General features: G+C 46.3%; 1 protein-coding gene across 1 annotated transcript; it reads right to left on the reverse strand.

Annotated features, from left to right (window-relative positions):
• Nucleotides 1-998: 998 nt before the first annotated feature.
• On the reverse strand, nt 999-16,731 carry LOC119807257 (zinc finger protein 431-like). The gene is made up of 3 exons (XM_038319327.2): nt 16,594-16,731; nt 2,217-2,343; nt 999-1,063 (listed from the first exon to the last, which is right to left on the reverse strand). Exons 1-3 carry the CDS (start codon nt 16,594-16,596, stop codon nt 999-1,001), a joined length of 195 nt encoding a protein of 64 aa, XP_038175255.2. The 5' UTR covers nt 16,597-16,731.
• Between the last annotated feature and the right edge of the window lie 1,648 nt (nt 16,732-18,379).

Here is an 18,379-nt window from a genome sequence, read left to right on the forward strand (position 1 = left end):
CAAGGGTACAAAGCCTACGCAAAACTTGGTTCAGGAAAACTGTGGTACCTGATGAATTGAGAATCTGCACTTGGCACTATAGTTTTGGAAGCTTCAATCCCATTGTTTTGAGCATATGGAAATCAACTAGCTAAAATGTAAATATGGAGAAAGATAAATATGCCCTGGGTGAAGGGAAAGGGCTTCAGTCCTTAGAGGCTGGGCCCCTGCAGCCACAAAAGGCTAAATTCATTCTTAAGGTATCTCTGAGTCTTCTCTCCTCAGACCCGCATGAACCCAACACCTATCCTGTGACAGTGTCATGTGTTAACACATTGTTTCTGTAGAATCCAGTCATGACAAACAGATCACCCAAAGGAAGTTATTTACTTCCAACCATTATCATCTGCCAGAGTAGAACTCAGCCATCGATAAATTTAATAAGAGGCCTGAGTCTCAGTAGTTTACCTGGATGCAAGAAGAACCACAGGCTGAGATTACCTGAGCACCACCCAAAAACAGACCATCCAAAGGAAATGCTTAATGTTCCAACCCTTGTAGACAGGATCACCTGCCAGCACACACTCACCAGGACACCCCTAGACAAATATCAGCCAATCAGGGGTCCTGAACCTCAGAAACCCCTCCCCCCACCTTTACTACTATAAAACCCTACTCTGAGCTTGGGGACCTCGGTTTATTCCAATACGTTGGACGTGCAGAGAGACCGAGTTTGCAAACTTGTATAAAATCAGGGTTCTTTGCTTTTACATACGGAACTCGGTCTCCTTGTTGGCTTTTGAGGGAACTTTGCAAATTTGGGCATAACAGTTTCATTGACTTCTTTCTTAGAGGAATGCCTTGGAAACATGGATCACCTCCCTGACACTGAGGTGCACTGGTTTGTGAGAATTTAATAATCATCATAAACCTGTGCTATTTAGTGTTGTCTTTCCTTAAAGTTTCAGATCATACTGAAATTTCTTCGGATGTATGTATGTATTAGCTTGCATACGTAATTACCTTTCATGTCTTCTAGAATTTTGACAATGTTCTTCAATATTCTGGTCTTCCCATTTGTAGCCTAAAATACAGTACCAGAAAATGTATATTATATATTACTAGAAATTATGCAAAATTCAAGTCACTATCTTCACTGAACCTAAGAACTGTAATTATTCAGCTACAGATAAGGCTGCACTTCCAGGTTCTAAAGACAGGCATATGTGGATGGGCCCTCAGGCAAAAAGGGCCCCGCATGACCCGCATGTGTGCGTGTCTGGTTACATCCACATGTGACTCAGCTGAAACCCCTGCGCACACGCGTGAGTCGCCCATCTGAGTCACCACGTAGTTACACCAACCCGTGCCCTCCCTGTGCACCTGTGCTAGGCGGCTTTTAAAAGCTGGATGCGCCATTTCTCTCTCTCTCTCTCTCTCTCTCTCTCTCTCTCCCTCCCTCCCTCCCCCCTCTCTCCCTCCCTCCTTCCCTCCTTCCCTCCCCCCCCCTCTCTCTCTCTCCCTCCCTCCTTTTCTCTCTCCCTCCCTCCCCCCTTCTCTCCCTCTCTCTCTCTCCCCTCTCTCTCTCTCTCACTCTCTTGTTCTCTGTCTGCACACCGATCCCCAGGCCTGTACGCACCCCCTCTAATAAACTCCTAAGCGGGTTTGTGTTCCATGTTTCCTTCTCACTCACACCAGGTAATTTCAAGAACCATGCCTGATTAATTCACCACATTCTTCCTTTTTCACAACTGAAATCCCAGGAGAGAACCAATGATTAAGAAATGCTTGTCCCAGCTTGTGGAAACTCATGAACTCTAGACAGTTGTGGAGCCTGCATGGGACCAAACTAGGCCCTCTGCATGTGGGTAACAATTGCGTAGCCTCGTGTTTGAGGGGCCCCTGGCAGTGGGACCAGGATCTATCCCTGGTGCATGAGCTGGCTTTTTGGAGCCTATTCCCTATGGTGGCGGGATGCCTTGCTTAGCCTTGATATTGAGGAGAGGGGTTTGATCCTGCCTCAACTTAATTTGTCAGGCTTTGTTGACTCCCCGTGGGAGGCCTTACACTTTTGGAGTGGATGAGGGGAGAGGTTCAGGGGAGCCAGGTTCAGGAGTTGGAGGAGGGGTAGGAAGGGAACTGTGGTTGATATGCAAAATAAATTTAAAAAATTAAAAAGGAAAAAAGTGCTTGTCCCCTTATTGTAAAAAACTGACAAAAAAAATGAGCAGTCCTACCTACAGCAGAGAGGTTCTCCCAGGTCTCCAGCATCACATCTCTGTAGAGAGTCTTCTGGGAAGGGTCCAGCAAAGCCCACTCTTCATGCGTGAAGTTCACATGCACATCCTCATAGGTCACTGCATCCTGAAATATGCCACATAGGTACACAATAGAAATGGTGAGACTGGCTGCACTATAAAAGTACACTTCAAGCCGGGCGGTGGTGGCGCACGCCTTTAATCCCAGCACTCGGGAGGCAGAGGCAGGTGGATCTCTGAGTTCGAGGCCAGCCTGGTCTACAAGAGCTAGTTCCAGGACAGGCTCTAGAAACTACAGGGAAACCCTGTCTCGAAAAAAAAAAAAAAAAAGTACACTTCATTGAGAATATGTTGACACGATCCTGCGTGTTCCACACATATATTCCATGGCACGGAATTTCAAATGCAGTCACAAAGACAATTTAGAAGGAAACAGAGAAGGAGGATAAAACATCTCATTTCTGTACCCACTGAAAGGGACCTGACAAGGATGTTCGGGGAGGGTTGTGAAAGGACAGATTTTACCAGCCCTTTTGTGTGAAGAACCTGTGCTGTCTGGTCCACTGGAGCCAAAGAGTCAACCGTGATTAACAAGAAACCAGAACCACTGAAGTGAAACTTTTGACTGACTGGGACAATTGATACTGCTCAGCTCGAGCTGAGAAATTTGCAGTGATTAAGAAAAGACAAGCATCGCTGAGGTGAAATCTGGGCAGTGTTTCCTCAGAGTCGGCACAGAAGCTGTGTTCAGAGGTAGCTGTCTTAGTTAGGGTTCTACTGCTGTGAAGAGCTATCATGATCAGGGCATCTCTTATAGAGGGAAACATTTAACTGGGTGGTTTACAATTCAGAGATTCAGTTCATTATCACCGTGGTGGGAAGCATGGAAGCATGCAGGCTGACATGATGCTGGAGAAATAGCAGAGAGTCCTACATGTTGCAGGCAACAGAAAACAGTCTGTGTATCACACTGAGCGAGGCCTGAGTATATATCACAACTCAAAGCCTGCCTCCACAGTGACATACTTACTTCATACCTACACCAACACCACCACAGCTCCCAATATAGTGCTACTGTCTTTCATACCACCACAATGGCCAAGGTTGCACCTTGTACTGGCAGGTGAACTTAGGAGTGTAAGAGTCACCCAGGTGGTACTGGTTTTGAAGGCATAAAGGAGTTGTGAAGGGCACCTGAGGCTTGGCACAGTGAGAGGCCATTGGTGAAGATGCAGTCTTAGTAGCAGCTGAAGGCTCAGGATTGAACAGAATTATGCAGGGAAGTTGAGGTTTAGCACCAGGAAGTAAGCCAGGAGAGCCTATTGATGAAAGTGGAATTGCAGCAAGGAGCCTGAGCACAGTGGAGATACCAGTACCATGAGATGACACCAAGAACAGCAGCGGTGGAGCAGAGGCAGTCGGAGCCTAGAAGACAGGCTGTGTGCGCTGCAGAGGGCAGGGCAGGAGAAGTGAGCAGAGTCCCTTGGAGGAGCCCAGAAGACTGTGAATCCCAGATGAATGGACATTGAGCTATTTACACTGCTGGCATTTGTTTTTGCTTTGTTCAGACTGTGACAATGACCTAGTTCTTCCCAACAACTGGGCTGACAGTGGCTCCACACCTCTCCTGTTCTCCAGATCCAATTTCCCCAGACTCATGCACAGCTGTGTAGCAGAACACCTGCTGCTGTCTCCCTTTCCTCCCTGACTCCACCCCCAATGGATCACAAAGCTCTCCAACCTTCCTTTCCCCAACGCATCCCAGTACTCCAGCCTCCAACACCAGCAGGCATTCACTGTAATACCCCAGCCCAGCAGGCTGGAGAAACAGGTGAATTAACCGAAGACCTTCACCTTCCTTCCTCTCCTCCAAACCCAATACCCCAGTCTCGTCACAACCTCTGCAACAGACCCTCAGCTGCAGACTTCGCGTCTGTGCACATCTGCTGTGCATCCCACGGACTTCCCCCTTCAGCTGCCCTCTCAAACCTGTCGCTTTATCCCAGTCCCCAGTTCCAGCAGGCGCATCCCATTAAGCAACAGACCACTTCTGCCAAGGAAGCAAGTAGGCTGTCTGTTTATCTTACCCTCCCCTTTTGTTCTAGATCCAATCCATGAGTCTCATCCCCAGTCCTACAGCAGACTCTCTAGACCAGGCTCTTTTCACTGTCTCCCTCCATTCCAAGGAGATGCCATAAACAGATCCTCATTGGACACTCTACTCTGCTCCATGCTAATCCCTTCAGATCCCTAGTCTGTTCCCATTCCTAAATGTCAGCTCCCAATGCCCAGCAACATATTTTACCTGGGGCCACCATTGGCCAAAACTATTGAGTCCAGAGAAAATTTCCTACCAGGCAACACACAACCATTACACTCCCTGAAAATGCAGAGAAAAAAAAAAAAAACAGAAGCCAAGAAACAAACACCCACCCAACAAAGACAAACTCAGAAATCTGTCCTAGACCTATAAACATCCCAATCCCAGATGCCTAGATGCCAGCATAAAACACAATCATTAATAGCTAGGGTAATGGCTCCACTAGAGCCCAGGTATCCTACCACAGCAGGCTCTGAATATTACAACATAGTTGAAATACAATGAAAAAGCTTTAAAATTGCCTGTATGAACTATAGAGGTCCTAAAAGAGGAAATTAATAAACCCCTTAAAGAAATCCAGGAAAACACACATACGGAGTATAAGGAGATGAAAAAGCAGGCTGAGCAAGCCATGAGGAGCGAGCAAGTCAGTAAGCAGCACCCTCCATGGCCTCTGCATCAGCTCCTGCCTCCAGGTTCCTGCCCATTTTGTGCTCTTGTCCTCACTTCCCACAAAGATGAACAATGACATGAAAGTGTAAACCAATACACCGTTTCCTCCTTCAACTTGCTTTTTGGTCATGGTGTTTTATCGTAGCAACAGAAATGCTAACTAAGACACGATTATTCAGGAGACTCAGGATTAATACTACAGATACATACCATCCTGGAGGAAAACATGATAGCCTTTGCAAATGTTGAAATGTTAAGATGTAAATAAAGATATAGATAGATAGATGATAGATAGATAGATAGATGATAGATAGATAGATAGATAGATAGATAGATAGATAGATAGATAGATAGATAGATAGATAGGCAGGCAGGCAGGCAGGCCATGCAGAGTTTGGGTGTAGAGTTTACTTAGTGGGTTATGGAGGGGAAAGGGAAGGAGAGAAGGGGGAAAAGGGAGAAGGGGAGAGAAGAGAGAGAGAGGAAGAAGATGCCTCTCCAGAAGGGCAGATAGAGATGGGGAGGGAAGGAGAGAGAGGGAAGGAGAAAGAGAGAAAGAGAGAGAGAGGAGGGAGGGGGGAGAGAGGACTGAAGAGGGGGTCAGATGGGCAGACAGGGGAGATTGGAAGTGGGCGGGGATTATCTCTAAAAGGGACAGGATACCCAGGTGACAGACCAGGCCAGCAGACTACAACAATCCCTCCAAAGAGAATGGGCTCAAAAATGGCAGTTCAAGCACAACGGATAAATCCTGGTTCCACTGCCAGCAGCCCCACAGACTGCTTAAGTCACACAACTGTCACCCACAGAGGGCCTAGTCTAGTTCTGTGTAGGTTACCGTGCTGTCAGTCAGAGTCAGTGAGTTCCCACTAACTCAGGTCAACTGTTTCGGGGGTTTCCCCATCACAGTCTTTACCCCTCTGCTTGCTAACTCTGTTCAACTGGTCTCCAGTAACTCAATCCAGTGATTAGCTGTGGCTCGCTGATTCTGCTTCCCACAGTTGCTGGGTAAGGTTCTATGATGACAATTAAGATAGTCATCAATCTGATTACAGAAGGCCAGATGAGGCACCTTCCCCACTACTGGTTAGGATCTTAGCTGGGGTCATCCTTATAGATTCCTGGGAATTTCCCTAATGTCAGGTTCCTCCCAGCACCATGGTTTCAGTTCTCCCTCCAGGCGCCAGAATGACAGTCTATCCTTTGTCCTTGTGTTGTTATTTGTTCTGCCTTAGGCTGACACGGATGGTATGGGACAGACTAAGAGAACTCTCACTCCCCTAACTTTGATTCTGGAAGACTTTCAGGACTTTAGAAATAGGGCAAAGAGAGACAAACTGGAGACTAAAGGGGGTAAACTTACCATTGCATTACCATTGCAAGAATAAATGGCCAACATTTGGAACCAGGTAGCCAATAGAGAGAACTTTTGACCCATATTATCATTTCTAGGACAAAAGACATGACCTTTGACAAACCTGGACACCCAGACCAGATTCCTTACATAGTCACTTGGGAGGACTTTGTAGCACACCCTCCCCCTTGTTTAAAACTCTCTATCTCCACAGGGCTGATTAAGGAAACCATCTTTGCCTTACAGAAAAAGGCTTCATGGCACCTTGCTCTCAAAATAAATGAATGAATAACCAATTGAGAAACATCAAATAAAGTTCTTATTTCTTCCTTGTTTTGAAGTTTATAGACGGGGGGGGGGGAGTTTCTCTGTGTATCCCTGGCTGTGGTGGAACTTGCTCTGTAGACCTGGCTGGCCTCAAACTCACAGAGATCTGGTGTAGGAGGTTCTTCTGTTCATATCTTGCTTTCATTGGTTAATGAATAAAGAAACTGCTTTGGGCCTGATAGGGCAGAACTTAGGTAGGCGGAGAAAACAGAACTGAATGCTGGGAAGAAGGGCAGAGAGAGAAAAAAGCCATGGTTCTTCTGCCTCAGATGGATGCCAGTTAGAATATCCGGTAAGCCAGACACATGGCGATACACAGATTAATGGAGATGAGGTAAACTAATGGGTAAGATTTAGCCAATAAGAAGTTAGAGCTAGATTCTCCCCGGATACCGCCTCTCTCTCCCTGTCCCTTCCCAGCTTGCACCCAGAATCCTCCCCCCCCCCCCTGCCTCATCCTCCCGTCTTTGGGGCCACAAAATCCCACAGCTCAGCCTGTTTGGGCTCTGGGGACCTGGAATTGAGTGCACCCAGGCCGGTGGGAGGTCCCCTCCTTCATTTGACTGCCCGGAGCAAGGTAGGCCTTTGTCTGAGAGCTGCTTGGCCTGCAAGGGGATCTGACAGTCTGCAGGAGGATCCATCATTCTTTGGGGTGAGTGAGGAGTGAGTGCCCGAACCGCGGCAGCTGCCCGGAGAGGGACCACCGACTCTCCACAACTCCCCCTGCCACCAGCACACTTCCTGCTCTTCCTGCAGGGGTTATTCTCCCCGGACACCGCCTCTCTCTCCCTGTCCCGTCCCAGCTTGCACCCAGAATCCTCCCCCCCTCCCCCTGCCTCATCCTCCCATCTTTGGGGCCACAAAATCCCACAGCTCAGCCTGTTTGGGCTCTGGGGACCTGGAATTGAGTGCACCCAGGCCGGTGGGAGGCCCCCTCCTTCATTTGACTGCCCAGGGCAAGGTAGGCCTTTGTCTGAGAGTTGCTTGGCCTGCAAGGGGACCTGACAGTCTGCCAGAGGATCCATCATTCTTTGGGGTGTCCTGCTCCAGTTCTAAGGCCATCCACCCAAAGGGGTCAGACTCTGGCCTCCAGGCAGGTCTGAGGATTCCTGTGGAGGGGTGCGGGCTCCTTCAGATTGTGCTGCCAGGTTCGCTGTGTGGTATTCCATCCCGCCCTGCCCCCACCTTGGCCCTTTTGTCTGGGCTGCGACCCTGGGCTGCCTGGAATCCCTGATCCTGTGCCCTGACATTCCATCTGAACTGGTGAGTGAATGCGGACCCTGGGGCAACCTGCCCTGGAAGAGAGCACAGACCCCCTACCCCCACTTCCCTCTGCAGGCTTGTGTCAGTTTCTCCCTTCCCTGTGTGTCTCCCAAGCTTTCCCTAGTGTTCTCAGGTGTCCTGCTCCTGTTCTCTGACCATCCACCCAGAGGAGTCAGACCCTGGCCTCCAGGACACCAAACACCTCCGCGCTCCTTTTGAAGGAAGAGATGGGCAGGCGCCAATGCAGGAGCTCCTCCAACAACATGAAAGGCAACATGACATCACCACAAGCCAGACATCCCGAAACAACAAGAATTGAACACCCTACCCCAGAAGATATAGAAGAAACCGACATTAAACAGTACTTTATGAAAATAATAGAGGACCTTAAACAGGAGGTAAAAAACTGCCAGAAAGAAATGGAGATGACAAACAAAAAGGTAGACGAAATAAATAAATCTCTCAAAGATACCCAAGAAAAACAAGAAAAACAAGAAAAAGCAATCAAACAGGTAAGGGAAACAGTACAAGACCTGATAAATGAAATGGAGGTATTGAAGAAAACACAATCTGAGGGACGACTGGAAATGGAAACTCTGAGTAAACGAACAGAAACTTCAGAGACAAGTATTTCCAACCGAATACAAGAGATGGAAGAAAGAATCTCGGACTCTGAAGATACTATAGAGGAAATAAACTCACAGATTAAAGAACTAAACAAATCTAACAAATTCTTAACACAAAACATTCAGGAAATCTGGGACACCATGAAAAGACCAAACCTAAGAATAATTGGGGTAGAAGAAGGAGAAGAATTACAACTCAAAGGCCCAGAAAACATATTCAACAAAATTATAGAAGAAAACTTCCCCAACCTAAAGAAGGATGTTCCTATGAAGGTACAAGAAGCCTACAGAACACCAAATAGACTGGATCAAAAGAAAGCATCCCCACGCCATATAATAATCAAAACACAAAACATACAGAATAAAGAACAGATATTAAGAGCTGCAAAGGAAAAAGGTCAAGTAACATATAAAGGGAAACCTATCAGAATTACACCTGATGTCTCAATGGAAACCATGAAAGCCAGAAGAGCTTGGATAGATGTGCTACAGACACTTAGGGAACATGGATGCAAGCCTAGACTATTATACCCAGCAAAGCTTGCATTCACCATTGATGGAGAAAACAAGATATTCCAGGACAAAAACAGATTTAAACAATACGCAGCCACAAATCCAGCCTTGCAGAAAGTAATAGAAGGAAAATCACAAACCAAGGAGTCCAACAACGCCGACAATAACTCAGGCATCTAGCGACCCTTCACCAGCACAACTAGAAGAAGGGAAACACACAAACTCTACTACTAAAAATGACTGAAGTTAACAACCACTGGTCATTAATATCACTTAATATCAATGGACTCAATTCACCTATAAAAAGGCACAGGCTAAGAGACTGGATACGAAAACAGAATCCAACATTTTGCTGTTTACAAGAAACACACCTCAACCACAAAGACAGACATCTACTCAGAGTAAAGGGTTGGGAAAAGGTTTATCAAGCAAATGGCCCTAAGAAACAAGCGGGTGTGGCCATACTAATCTCCAACAAAGTTGACTTCAAACTAAAATCAATCAGAAGAGATGGAAAGGGACACTTTATACTCATAACAGGAAAAATCCATCAGAATAAAGTCTCAATCCTGAATATCTATGCCCCTAATATAAAAGCTCCCACTTATGTAAAAGAAACACTTCTAGAACTCAAGGCAGCCATCAAACCACACACACTAATAGTTGGAGACTTCAACACTCCTCTCTCACCAATGGACAGGTCAATCAGACAGAAACCTAACAGAGAATTGAAAGACTTAATGGAGGTAATGAACCAAATGGACTTAACAGACATCTATAGAACATTCCACCCAAATAGGAAAGAATATACCTTCTTCTCTGCGGCTCATGGAACCTTTTCGAAAATTGACCATATACTTGGTAACAAAGCAAACTTCCACAGTTACAAAAAAATATTAGTAACCACCTGTGTCTTATCGGATCACCATGGATTAAAATTAGAATTCAACAACAATGCTACCCCCAGAAAACCCACAAACTCATGGAAACTGAACAGTCAACTACTGACCCACACCTGGGTCAAGGAAGAAATAAAGAAAGAAATTAAAGTCTTTCTTGAATTTAATGAAAACAAAGACACAACATACTCAAACCTATGGGACACAATGAAAGCAGTGCTAAGAGGAAAGTTCATAGCACTAGGTGCCCACTTAAAGAAAACGGAGAAAGCGCTTATTGGTGACTTAACAGCACACCTGAAAGCTCTGGAAAAAAAAGAAGCAGACTCACCTAGGAGAAGTAGAAGACTGGAAATAATCAAATTGAGGGCAGAAATCAACAAAATAGAAACACAGAAAACAATCCAAAGAATCCATGAAACAAGAAGCTGGTTCCTGGAGAAAATCAACAAGATTGACAAACCCTTAGCCAAACTAATCAAACGGCAGAGGGAGAACACGCAAATTAACAAGATCAGAAATGAAAAGGGGGACATAACCACAGACACAGAGGAAATTCAGAAAATCATTAGATCTTACTACAAAAGCCTGTATGCCACAAAATTGGAAAATGTAAAAGAAATGGACAGTTTTTTAGATAAATACCATATACCAAAGTTAAACCAGGACCAGGTAAATGCTCTAAATCGTCCTGTTAGTCGCGAAGAATTAGAAACTGTTATCAGAAACCTCCCCACCAAAAAGAGTCCAGGACCAGATGGTTTCAATGCGGAATTCTACCAGAACTTCCAAGAAGACCTAATACCTATACTCCTTAAGGTATTTCATAATATAAAAACACAAGAGTCACTGCCAAATTCCTTCTATGAGGCTACAGTTACCCTGATACCTAAACCACACAAAGACTCAACCAAGAAAGAGAATTACAGGCCAATCTCACTCATGAACATTGACGCAAAAATTCTCAATAAAATACTGGCAAACCGAATCCAAGAACACATTAGAAAAATTATCCATTACGATCAAGTAGGCTTCATCCCAGAGATGCAGGGCTGGTTCAACATACGAAAATCTATTAATGTAATCCATCATATAAACAAACTGAAGGAAAAAAACCATATGGTCATCTCATTAGATGCTGAAAAAGCATTTGACAAAATTCAGCACCCTTTTATGATAAAGGTCTTGGAGAGATTAGGGATACAAGGGTCATTCCTAAATATAATAAAAGCTATTTACAGCAAGCCGACAGCTAACATCAAATTAAACGGAGAGAAACTCAAGGCTATCCCACTAAATTCAGGAACACGACAAGGCTGTCCACTCTCTCCTTATCTCTTCAATATAGTGCTTGAAGTTCTAGCAATAGCAATAAGACAACATAAGGGAATCAAGGGGATTCAATTTGGAAAGGAAGAAGTTAAACTTTCATTATTTGCAGATGATATGATAGTATACATAAGCGACCCCAAAAACTCCACCAAAGAACTCCTACAGCTGATAAACTCCTTCAGTAACGTGGCAGGATACAAGATCAACTCCAAAAAATCAGTCGCCTTTTTATACACAAAGGATAAGGAAGCAGAGAGGGTAATCAGAGAAGTATCACCTTTCACAATAGCCACAAATAGCATAAGATATCTGGGAGTATCGCTAACCAAGGAAGTGAAGGATTTATTTGACAAGAACTTTAAGTCTTTGAAGAAAGAAATTGAAGAGGATACCAGAAAATGGAAGGATCTCCCCTGCTCGTGGATTGGGAGGATCAACATAGTAAAAATGGCAATTCTACCAAAAGCAATCTATAGATTCAATGCAATCCCAATCAAGGTCCCATTAAAATTCTTCACAGAGATTGAGAGGACAATAATCAACTTTATATGGAAAAACAAGAAACCCAGGATAGCCAAAAAAATCTTATACAATAAAGGTTCTTCTGGAGGCATTACCATCCCTGACTTCAAACTCTATTACAAAGCTACAGTATTGAAAACGGCTTGGTATTGGCATAAAAACAGAGAAGTTAACCAATGGAAGCGTATAGAAGACCCGGATCTTAAACCACAAACCTATGAGCACCTGATTTTTGATAAAGGAGCCAAAAGTACACAATGGAAGAAAGAGGGCATCTTCAACAAATGGTGCTGGCATAACTGGATGTCAACCTGTAGAAGAATGAAAGTAGATCCATATCTATCACCATGCACAAAACTCAAGTCCAAATGGATTAAAGACCTCAATATTAATTTGAACACATTGAGCTTGATAGAGGAGAAAGTGGGAAGTACTCTACAACAAATGGGCACAGGGAACCGTTTCCTATGCATAACCCCAGCTGCACAGACTTTAAGGGCAACATTGAATAAATGGGACCTCCTGAAGTTGAGCAGCTTCTGTAAAGCAAAGGACATTGTCACTAAGACACAAAGGCAGCCTACTGACTGGGAAAAGATCTTCACCAACCCTGCAACTGACAAAGGTCTGATCTCTAAAATATATAAGGAACTCAAGAGACTAGACGGTAAAATGCCAATTAACCCAATTAAAAAATGGGGCGCTGAACTGAACAGAGAATTCTCAACAGAAGAAGTTCGAATGGCCAAAAGACACTTAAGGTCATGCTCAACCTCCCTAGCTATCAGGGAAATGCAAATCAAAACAACTTTGAGATATCATCTTACACCTGTCAGATTGGCTAAAATCCAAAACACCAATAATAACCTTTGCTGGAGAGGTTGTGGGGTAAGGGGCACACTCATCCATTGCTGGTGGGAATGCAAACTTGTGCAACCACTTTGGAAAGCAGTGTGGCGGTTTCTCAGGAAATTCGGGATCAACCTACCCCAGGACCCAGCAATTCCACTATTGGGAATCTACCCAAGAGATGCCCAATCATACAACAAAAGCATATGCTCATCTATGTTCATAGCAGCATTATTTGTAATAGCCAGATCCTGGAGACAGCCTAGATGCCCTTCAGTGGAAGAATGGATGAAGAAACTGTGGAATATATACATGCTAGAATACTCCTCAGCGGTAAAAAACAATGACATCTTGAATTTTGCAGGCAAATGGATGGAAATAGAAAACACTATTCTGAGTGAGGTAACCCAGACCCATAAAGATGAACATGGGATGTACTCACTCATATTCGGTTTCTAGCCATAATTAAAGGACATCGAGCCTATAAATTTTGGGATCCTTGAGAAGATAATAAGAAGGTGAACTCCCAAAAAAGATATAGTAATCCTCCTGGATATTGGAAGTAGACATGATCGCCAGGCAAAATTGGGAACTTGAGGGTTGGGCAAGACTGGGCCAAGGGAAGATGGGGAGAGAAAAGTGTGAAGGGGAGAGCGGGGGGAGCTCGGAGGAATGGGGTGCTTGGGATATAGGAAGGGTGGATATGAGAGCAGGGAAGCATATATCTTAATTTAAGGAGCTACCTGAGGGTTGTCAAGAGACTTGACCCTAGAGGGGTTCCCAGGTTTCCAGGGAGACGCCCCCAGTTAGTTCCTTGGGCAGCTGAGGAGAGGGAGCCTGAAAAGGCCAGTTCCTATAGCCATACTGATGAATTTCTTGCATATCACCATAGAACCTCCACCTGACGATAGATGAAGAAAATGACAGAGCCCCACATTGGAGCACCGGACTGAGCTCCCAAGGTCCTGATGAGGAGCAGAAGGAGAGAGAACATGAGAAAGAAAGTCAGGACCGTGAGGGAACCTCCAGCTGGCGACAGATGGGGAAGGTGACTGAGCCCCACATTGGAGCACTGGACTGAGCTCCCAAAGTCCCGATGAGGAGCAGAAGGAGCGAGAACATGAGGGAGAAAGTCAGGAACGAGAGGGGTGCGTTCACTCATGGAGACGGTGGGACAGAACTAATGGGAGATCACCAACTCCAGTTGGAATGGGACTGATGGATCATGCGACCAAACCCGTCTCTCTGAATGTGGCCAACAGCGGGGGCTGACTGAGAAGCAAAGGACAATGGCTCTGAGCTCTGATTGTTCTTCATGGACGGGCTCGGTGGGAGCCTTCTCAGCTTGGTCGATCACCTTCCTGGACCTGGGGGGAGTTGGGAGGACCTTGGTCTTAGCATAGAGTGGGAAACCCTGATGGCTCCTTGGCCTTGAGAGGGAGGGAGGGGAGGTATGGGTGGAGGGGAGGGGAGGGAAGGGGGAGAAGGAGGGGAGGGAAGGGGGAGGAGGAGGGGAGGGAGGGGGGACGAGGAGGGAAGGAGATGGAAATTTTTAAATATAAAAAAAAATAAACCATGAGAAAAAAAAAAGAAGTTAGAGCTAATGGCCAAGCAGTGTTTTAATTAATAGTTTCTGTGTGGTTATTTTGGGTGTAAGCTAGCTGGGTAGCCGGGACAAACAAAGGGCCCCCTCCTCTTGTAACAGAGATCTGCCTGCCTCTGCCTCCTGAGTGCTGGGATTAAAGGCCTGTGGCGCTACCACCAGGAATAAAGTTCTTGATAACCGGCAGTCCCTGGAGAACAGAAGTGATACTGTGGTGTTGTGAATGAGAATGGCCTCCACACGCCTTTATGACTGAACACTCAGTCATCAGAGAGTGGCACAGTTTGAGAGGGATTAGGAGGTGTGGCCAATCCCTCCTAATAGGTGCGGGCTTGTTGGAGGAAGTGTCTCATTGCAGGTGGGCTTTGGGTTTCAAGGGCCCAAACATGGCCCAGTGATTTTGCTGCCTGTGGATCCAATGTAGAACTCTCCAGTACTTTCTCCAGGACCATGTCTGCCTGTCTGCCACCATGTTCCTCACCATGGTGACAATAAACTAAACCTTTGAAACTATAAGCCAGGCCCAATTAAATGTTTTCCTTTTTAACACTTGGCATGACCAAAGTTTCTCTTCACAGCAACAGAACACTAACAGCGACACCAACAACCGGTGTGTAAGACTTAAATGTTAGCTGAAAGAACACTTGCCTATACTGACTGCACTGGAACAGGTCCTTTCTTGGCAGAGGGAATGTCATTACTGCGTGTGTGACCGTCTCTGTGTGAAATGTTAGCTGAGCGCTGTATGCCAACACACAAGCCACAGCCAAACGCCCATATCTCAGTCCTCTCAGCACGTCTGCACATACCAACATGAGAGTCGCCCAGTTGGAAACTTCAGAGGCTCGAGGTAAGCTCCCCAATTTGTACACCCACCAATTTGGTTTGCACTCATTCATAGGGTGTGAATGAACACACACTGGGAAAGTACACAGACGTTCACTCACGGTGCCCCATCTCTTCTAACCATCTCTTCTAACGGAGGCCCCTGCAGCTCACTGTCTTAGAATTAAACAACTTGAAATCCAGCCATTGCCTAGTCCGCTTACCCTTGCAGCGGACAACAAACTGGTCACACTATTCTGTTCTCCATGGAGAAGCCATGCTCCAAATACAATTTTCCTGTTACTGAAATGGACAGCCCACTCTGTGAGTCAAATGGGTAGATCTAGCACTGTGTGGTGCTACAAACCCTTAATCCAAGAATTGAGGAGCAGATTCAGGGGAACAGAGCATTAATAGACTGTGGGGCTGTACACTGGGATCCAGGCAACCTTGGAGCACACTGAGACCTTAATAAAGAAAAATCCCTTCAATAATAAGTCTCCAGCTCTGGCTGACACCCCAAGAAGATGGGTCCAGGAACAGATCTGCTAACTCACATACACCACAGGCTTATGTACCCAACACGTGCTGTCAACCTGAAGAAATGCTGCTGACTTCCCCCTGCTATCATGGCCTGCTCAGTTTGCCTCCTTACACAACTCAGGATCACGTGCCCAGGATGGGCCCTATTATATCAACCACTAATCAAGAAAACACCCCATAGCTTTGTCTACAGGCCAGTGTGACTCTTAGCTGTGGCAAGCTGACCAAATTTAACCAGCAACCCCCCCCCCCAGTCATCCCCCAAACCCCAAACATGGGCGGTAGTGGTGCACGTCTTTAATCCCAGCACTCGGGAGGCAGAGACTGGCAGATCTCTGTGAATTCGAGGCCAGCCTGGTCTAAAAAGCTAGTTCCAGGACGGGCTACAAAGCTACAGAGAAACCCTATCTAGAAAAACCGGGGGTAGGGGCACAAACTTAGAAACAAAATCACGATTATAACAGCGATATTTTAACACCTGAGATCCGGTAATCCAGTAGGTCTGGCCTTATTGACAACTGACCCACCCTGGCATTTCCATGCAGATGTGTTCATGACACAGACTTTAACTGCACAGAATTAACTGCAGACGGATCCTACACCTGAATGTTCAGTGCCAAATGCAGAACTTCTAGAAGACCCTAGAGGAATGAGGGCTCTTAGTCGGCCTCCCACTGCAGAGATGACAGCTGCGCGTGCGCGGCATGGTGACGTCATCCTCGCGCAGTTTCTCCGCCGCCCGCCCCCCCACCCCCATCCCCATCCGCGTGTTCTGCGCAGCCGTAGCCTTAGATGAGTCATTCCGGGCCACAGGACCCGGGAGCTGCAGGGAATGCAGGGAACTCTCCGCCACCGGTTCCCACAGCCCCGGGACCCCACACCGGCTCCCGCGGCTCCTCCCGCGTGGGGACGGCGGCCCTCGCTCACCATGGCGGATTCCGAGCTCGCCCCGCTCTCCCCACAGCGCCCGACCTCGGATCACAGCGAAGAACACGGAACACGAGACTCTCCCTTAGGCCCGGGGCCTCAGAACCTGTCGCATGGCGGACCAGAAGTGCCCGCCCCATTCTGACGGGCAGTCCGGCTGGGAGCCCTGATTGGCTACTGAGGCCTTAGTCACAGAAGCAGCGTCCTTGGGGACAAAGTGTTGTGAAGGAACGCAGCCCTCTCTATCTTCCAGCCCAGGCACACAACTGCCCCAGACCTGCAGAGACTGGCATTGCAGCAGAACTTGGGGTTGGGCTCAAAGTCTTCCCTGAACAATCCCTACACTCAGTAGGACTCTTCTGGGGCTTTAGTGAGGTTTTGCTAAGAAACTGAGAAAGGACTAAGGAAACCGTCCACTTTCTGGATAGTCATACACTGTGGAAAATGTGCTATTTTCATTTTTGTAAAAAGAAAGCTTGACTTAAAATACTATGCACCAAAAATCTGCAGTCTCTTAAACTATCCTGTAGAAATGGCCCGTCAACGTAAATACAGAATTTTGGTGAACTAAACCGTATGGGGTCAAAGTATATTTACTTAATCACTCCATATTTATCTCTTAATATTTTGACTAAATTATGCTTATTTTACTGCCCATTTGATATATAAATCTACAGATTTATTTTTCTCTCAGTTCTGCACCATTAGTGAAAAGTCACGTTAAGAATACTTATATATACATCACGATCCTAGCGTTTCATTTTCTTTGTCAGGGTCTCACTCTGTAGCCCTGGCTGTACAGGACCTCACTATGCAGACCAGGCTAGCCCTAAAATCATAAAGATCAGTTTGCCTCTGCTGCAGAGAGCTCAGATTAAAAGCCTGCTCCACCATGCCTGACTTCTATTCATTGCGCACTTTTATTAATGAAACAGAAGCCTGGTGTGGCACACAACTGAACTCTGCACTGAGGACATTGTATCAGGGAGAGCACTCTGAGAGTCAGGCAAGCCTGGGTTATAAGTGAGACTCTTTCTCAAAAGACCAAATGGCAAACACATGCGGCCACTGCCACCCCAGCATTTTGAGCCTGGAGTCCTGGAGTCCACGTGGGACTATGGAACCCTGGCCTTTGTCCCCAAGTCCACAGACCACTTTTGACATCTCTGTGTGGAACCCGTGATGGTGCTGCAACAGCAGCTAACAGCAGTGACAATGGCAGGAAGAGTCCGTGTCCAGCTGCTTTCCTGCTGTGCTCTACTGCTGTGGGGAGGAATTCCATCCCGTGTCCTGCTTGCAGGCCTTCCTCTGAGGAGTCCTTGAAACCATGCTAATGTGTGACTGCCATGTTCAGTCTGGCACACTACATGATTTCTAGCTCAGGTAATCAAGTTTCCCAGGGCTACTCATTTGTACATGAACTTAGAAACTGCAGGCAGTTACAGAAAAGGGTTGGACAGTCCTTGACAGCCCACTGGATGGATTAGAGGTGCATGTGGTATTTTGTCAGAACTTATAAACAATTGTTAAAAAGACTGAAAGCAGTGGGTGACGGGTGGCTGAAGATGGCTCTCCCTTCCCAGGCAACCCTGCTGGGGCCAGATATCTTCCCATTCCACCTCATCGAGCATCTGGCAGTGCCAAAGCAAAAGTTCATGCTGTTTGCACCATCTTACTGTTGACATGGAGACAACCAAGACCGGGGGTTCTATGGTGACTCCTGCTCTTTCTGAGTGTACATTGAGTTTTTCTCTTTAGAAAAGTAAAGTAAAACCATCTTCTGAGG

The sequence above is a fragment of the Arvicola amphibius genome, chromosome 1 (genome assembly GCF_903992535.2).
Source record: "Arvicola amphibius chromosome 1, mArvAmp1.2, whole genome shotgun sequence".
NCBI lineage: Eukaryota > Metazoa > Chordata > Mammalia > Rodentia > Cricetidae > Arvicola > Arvicola amphibius.

Bases quoted from the DNA above. Each gene is read 5' to 3' on its own strand.
- LOC119807257 (XM_038319327.2), bottom strand. The intron at 1,064-2,216 runs GTAGGACTGCTC...ACTGTATTTTAG, and splicing joins GGAGAACCTCTCTGCTGTAG to GCTACAAATGGGAAGACCAG.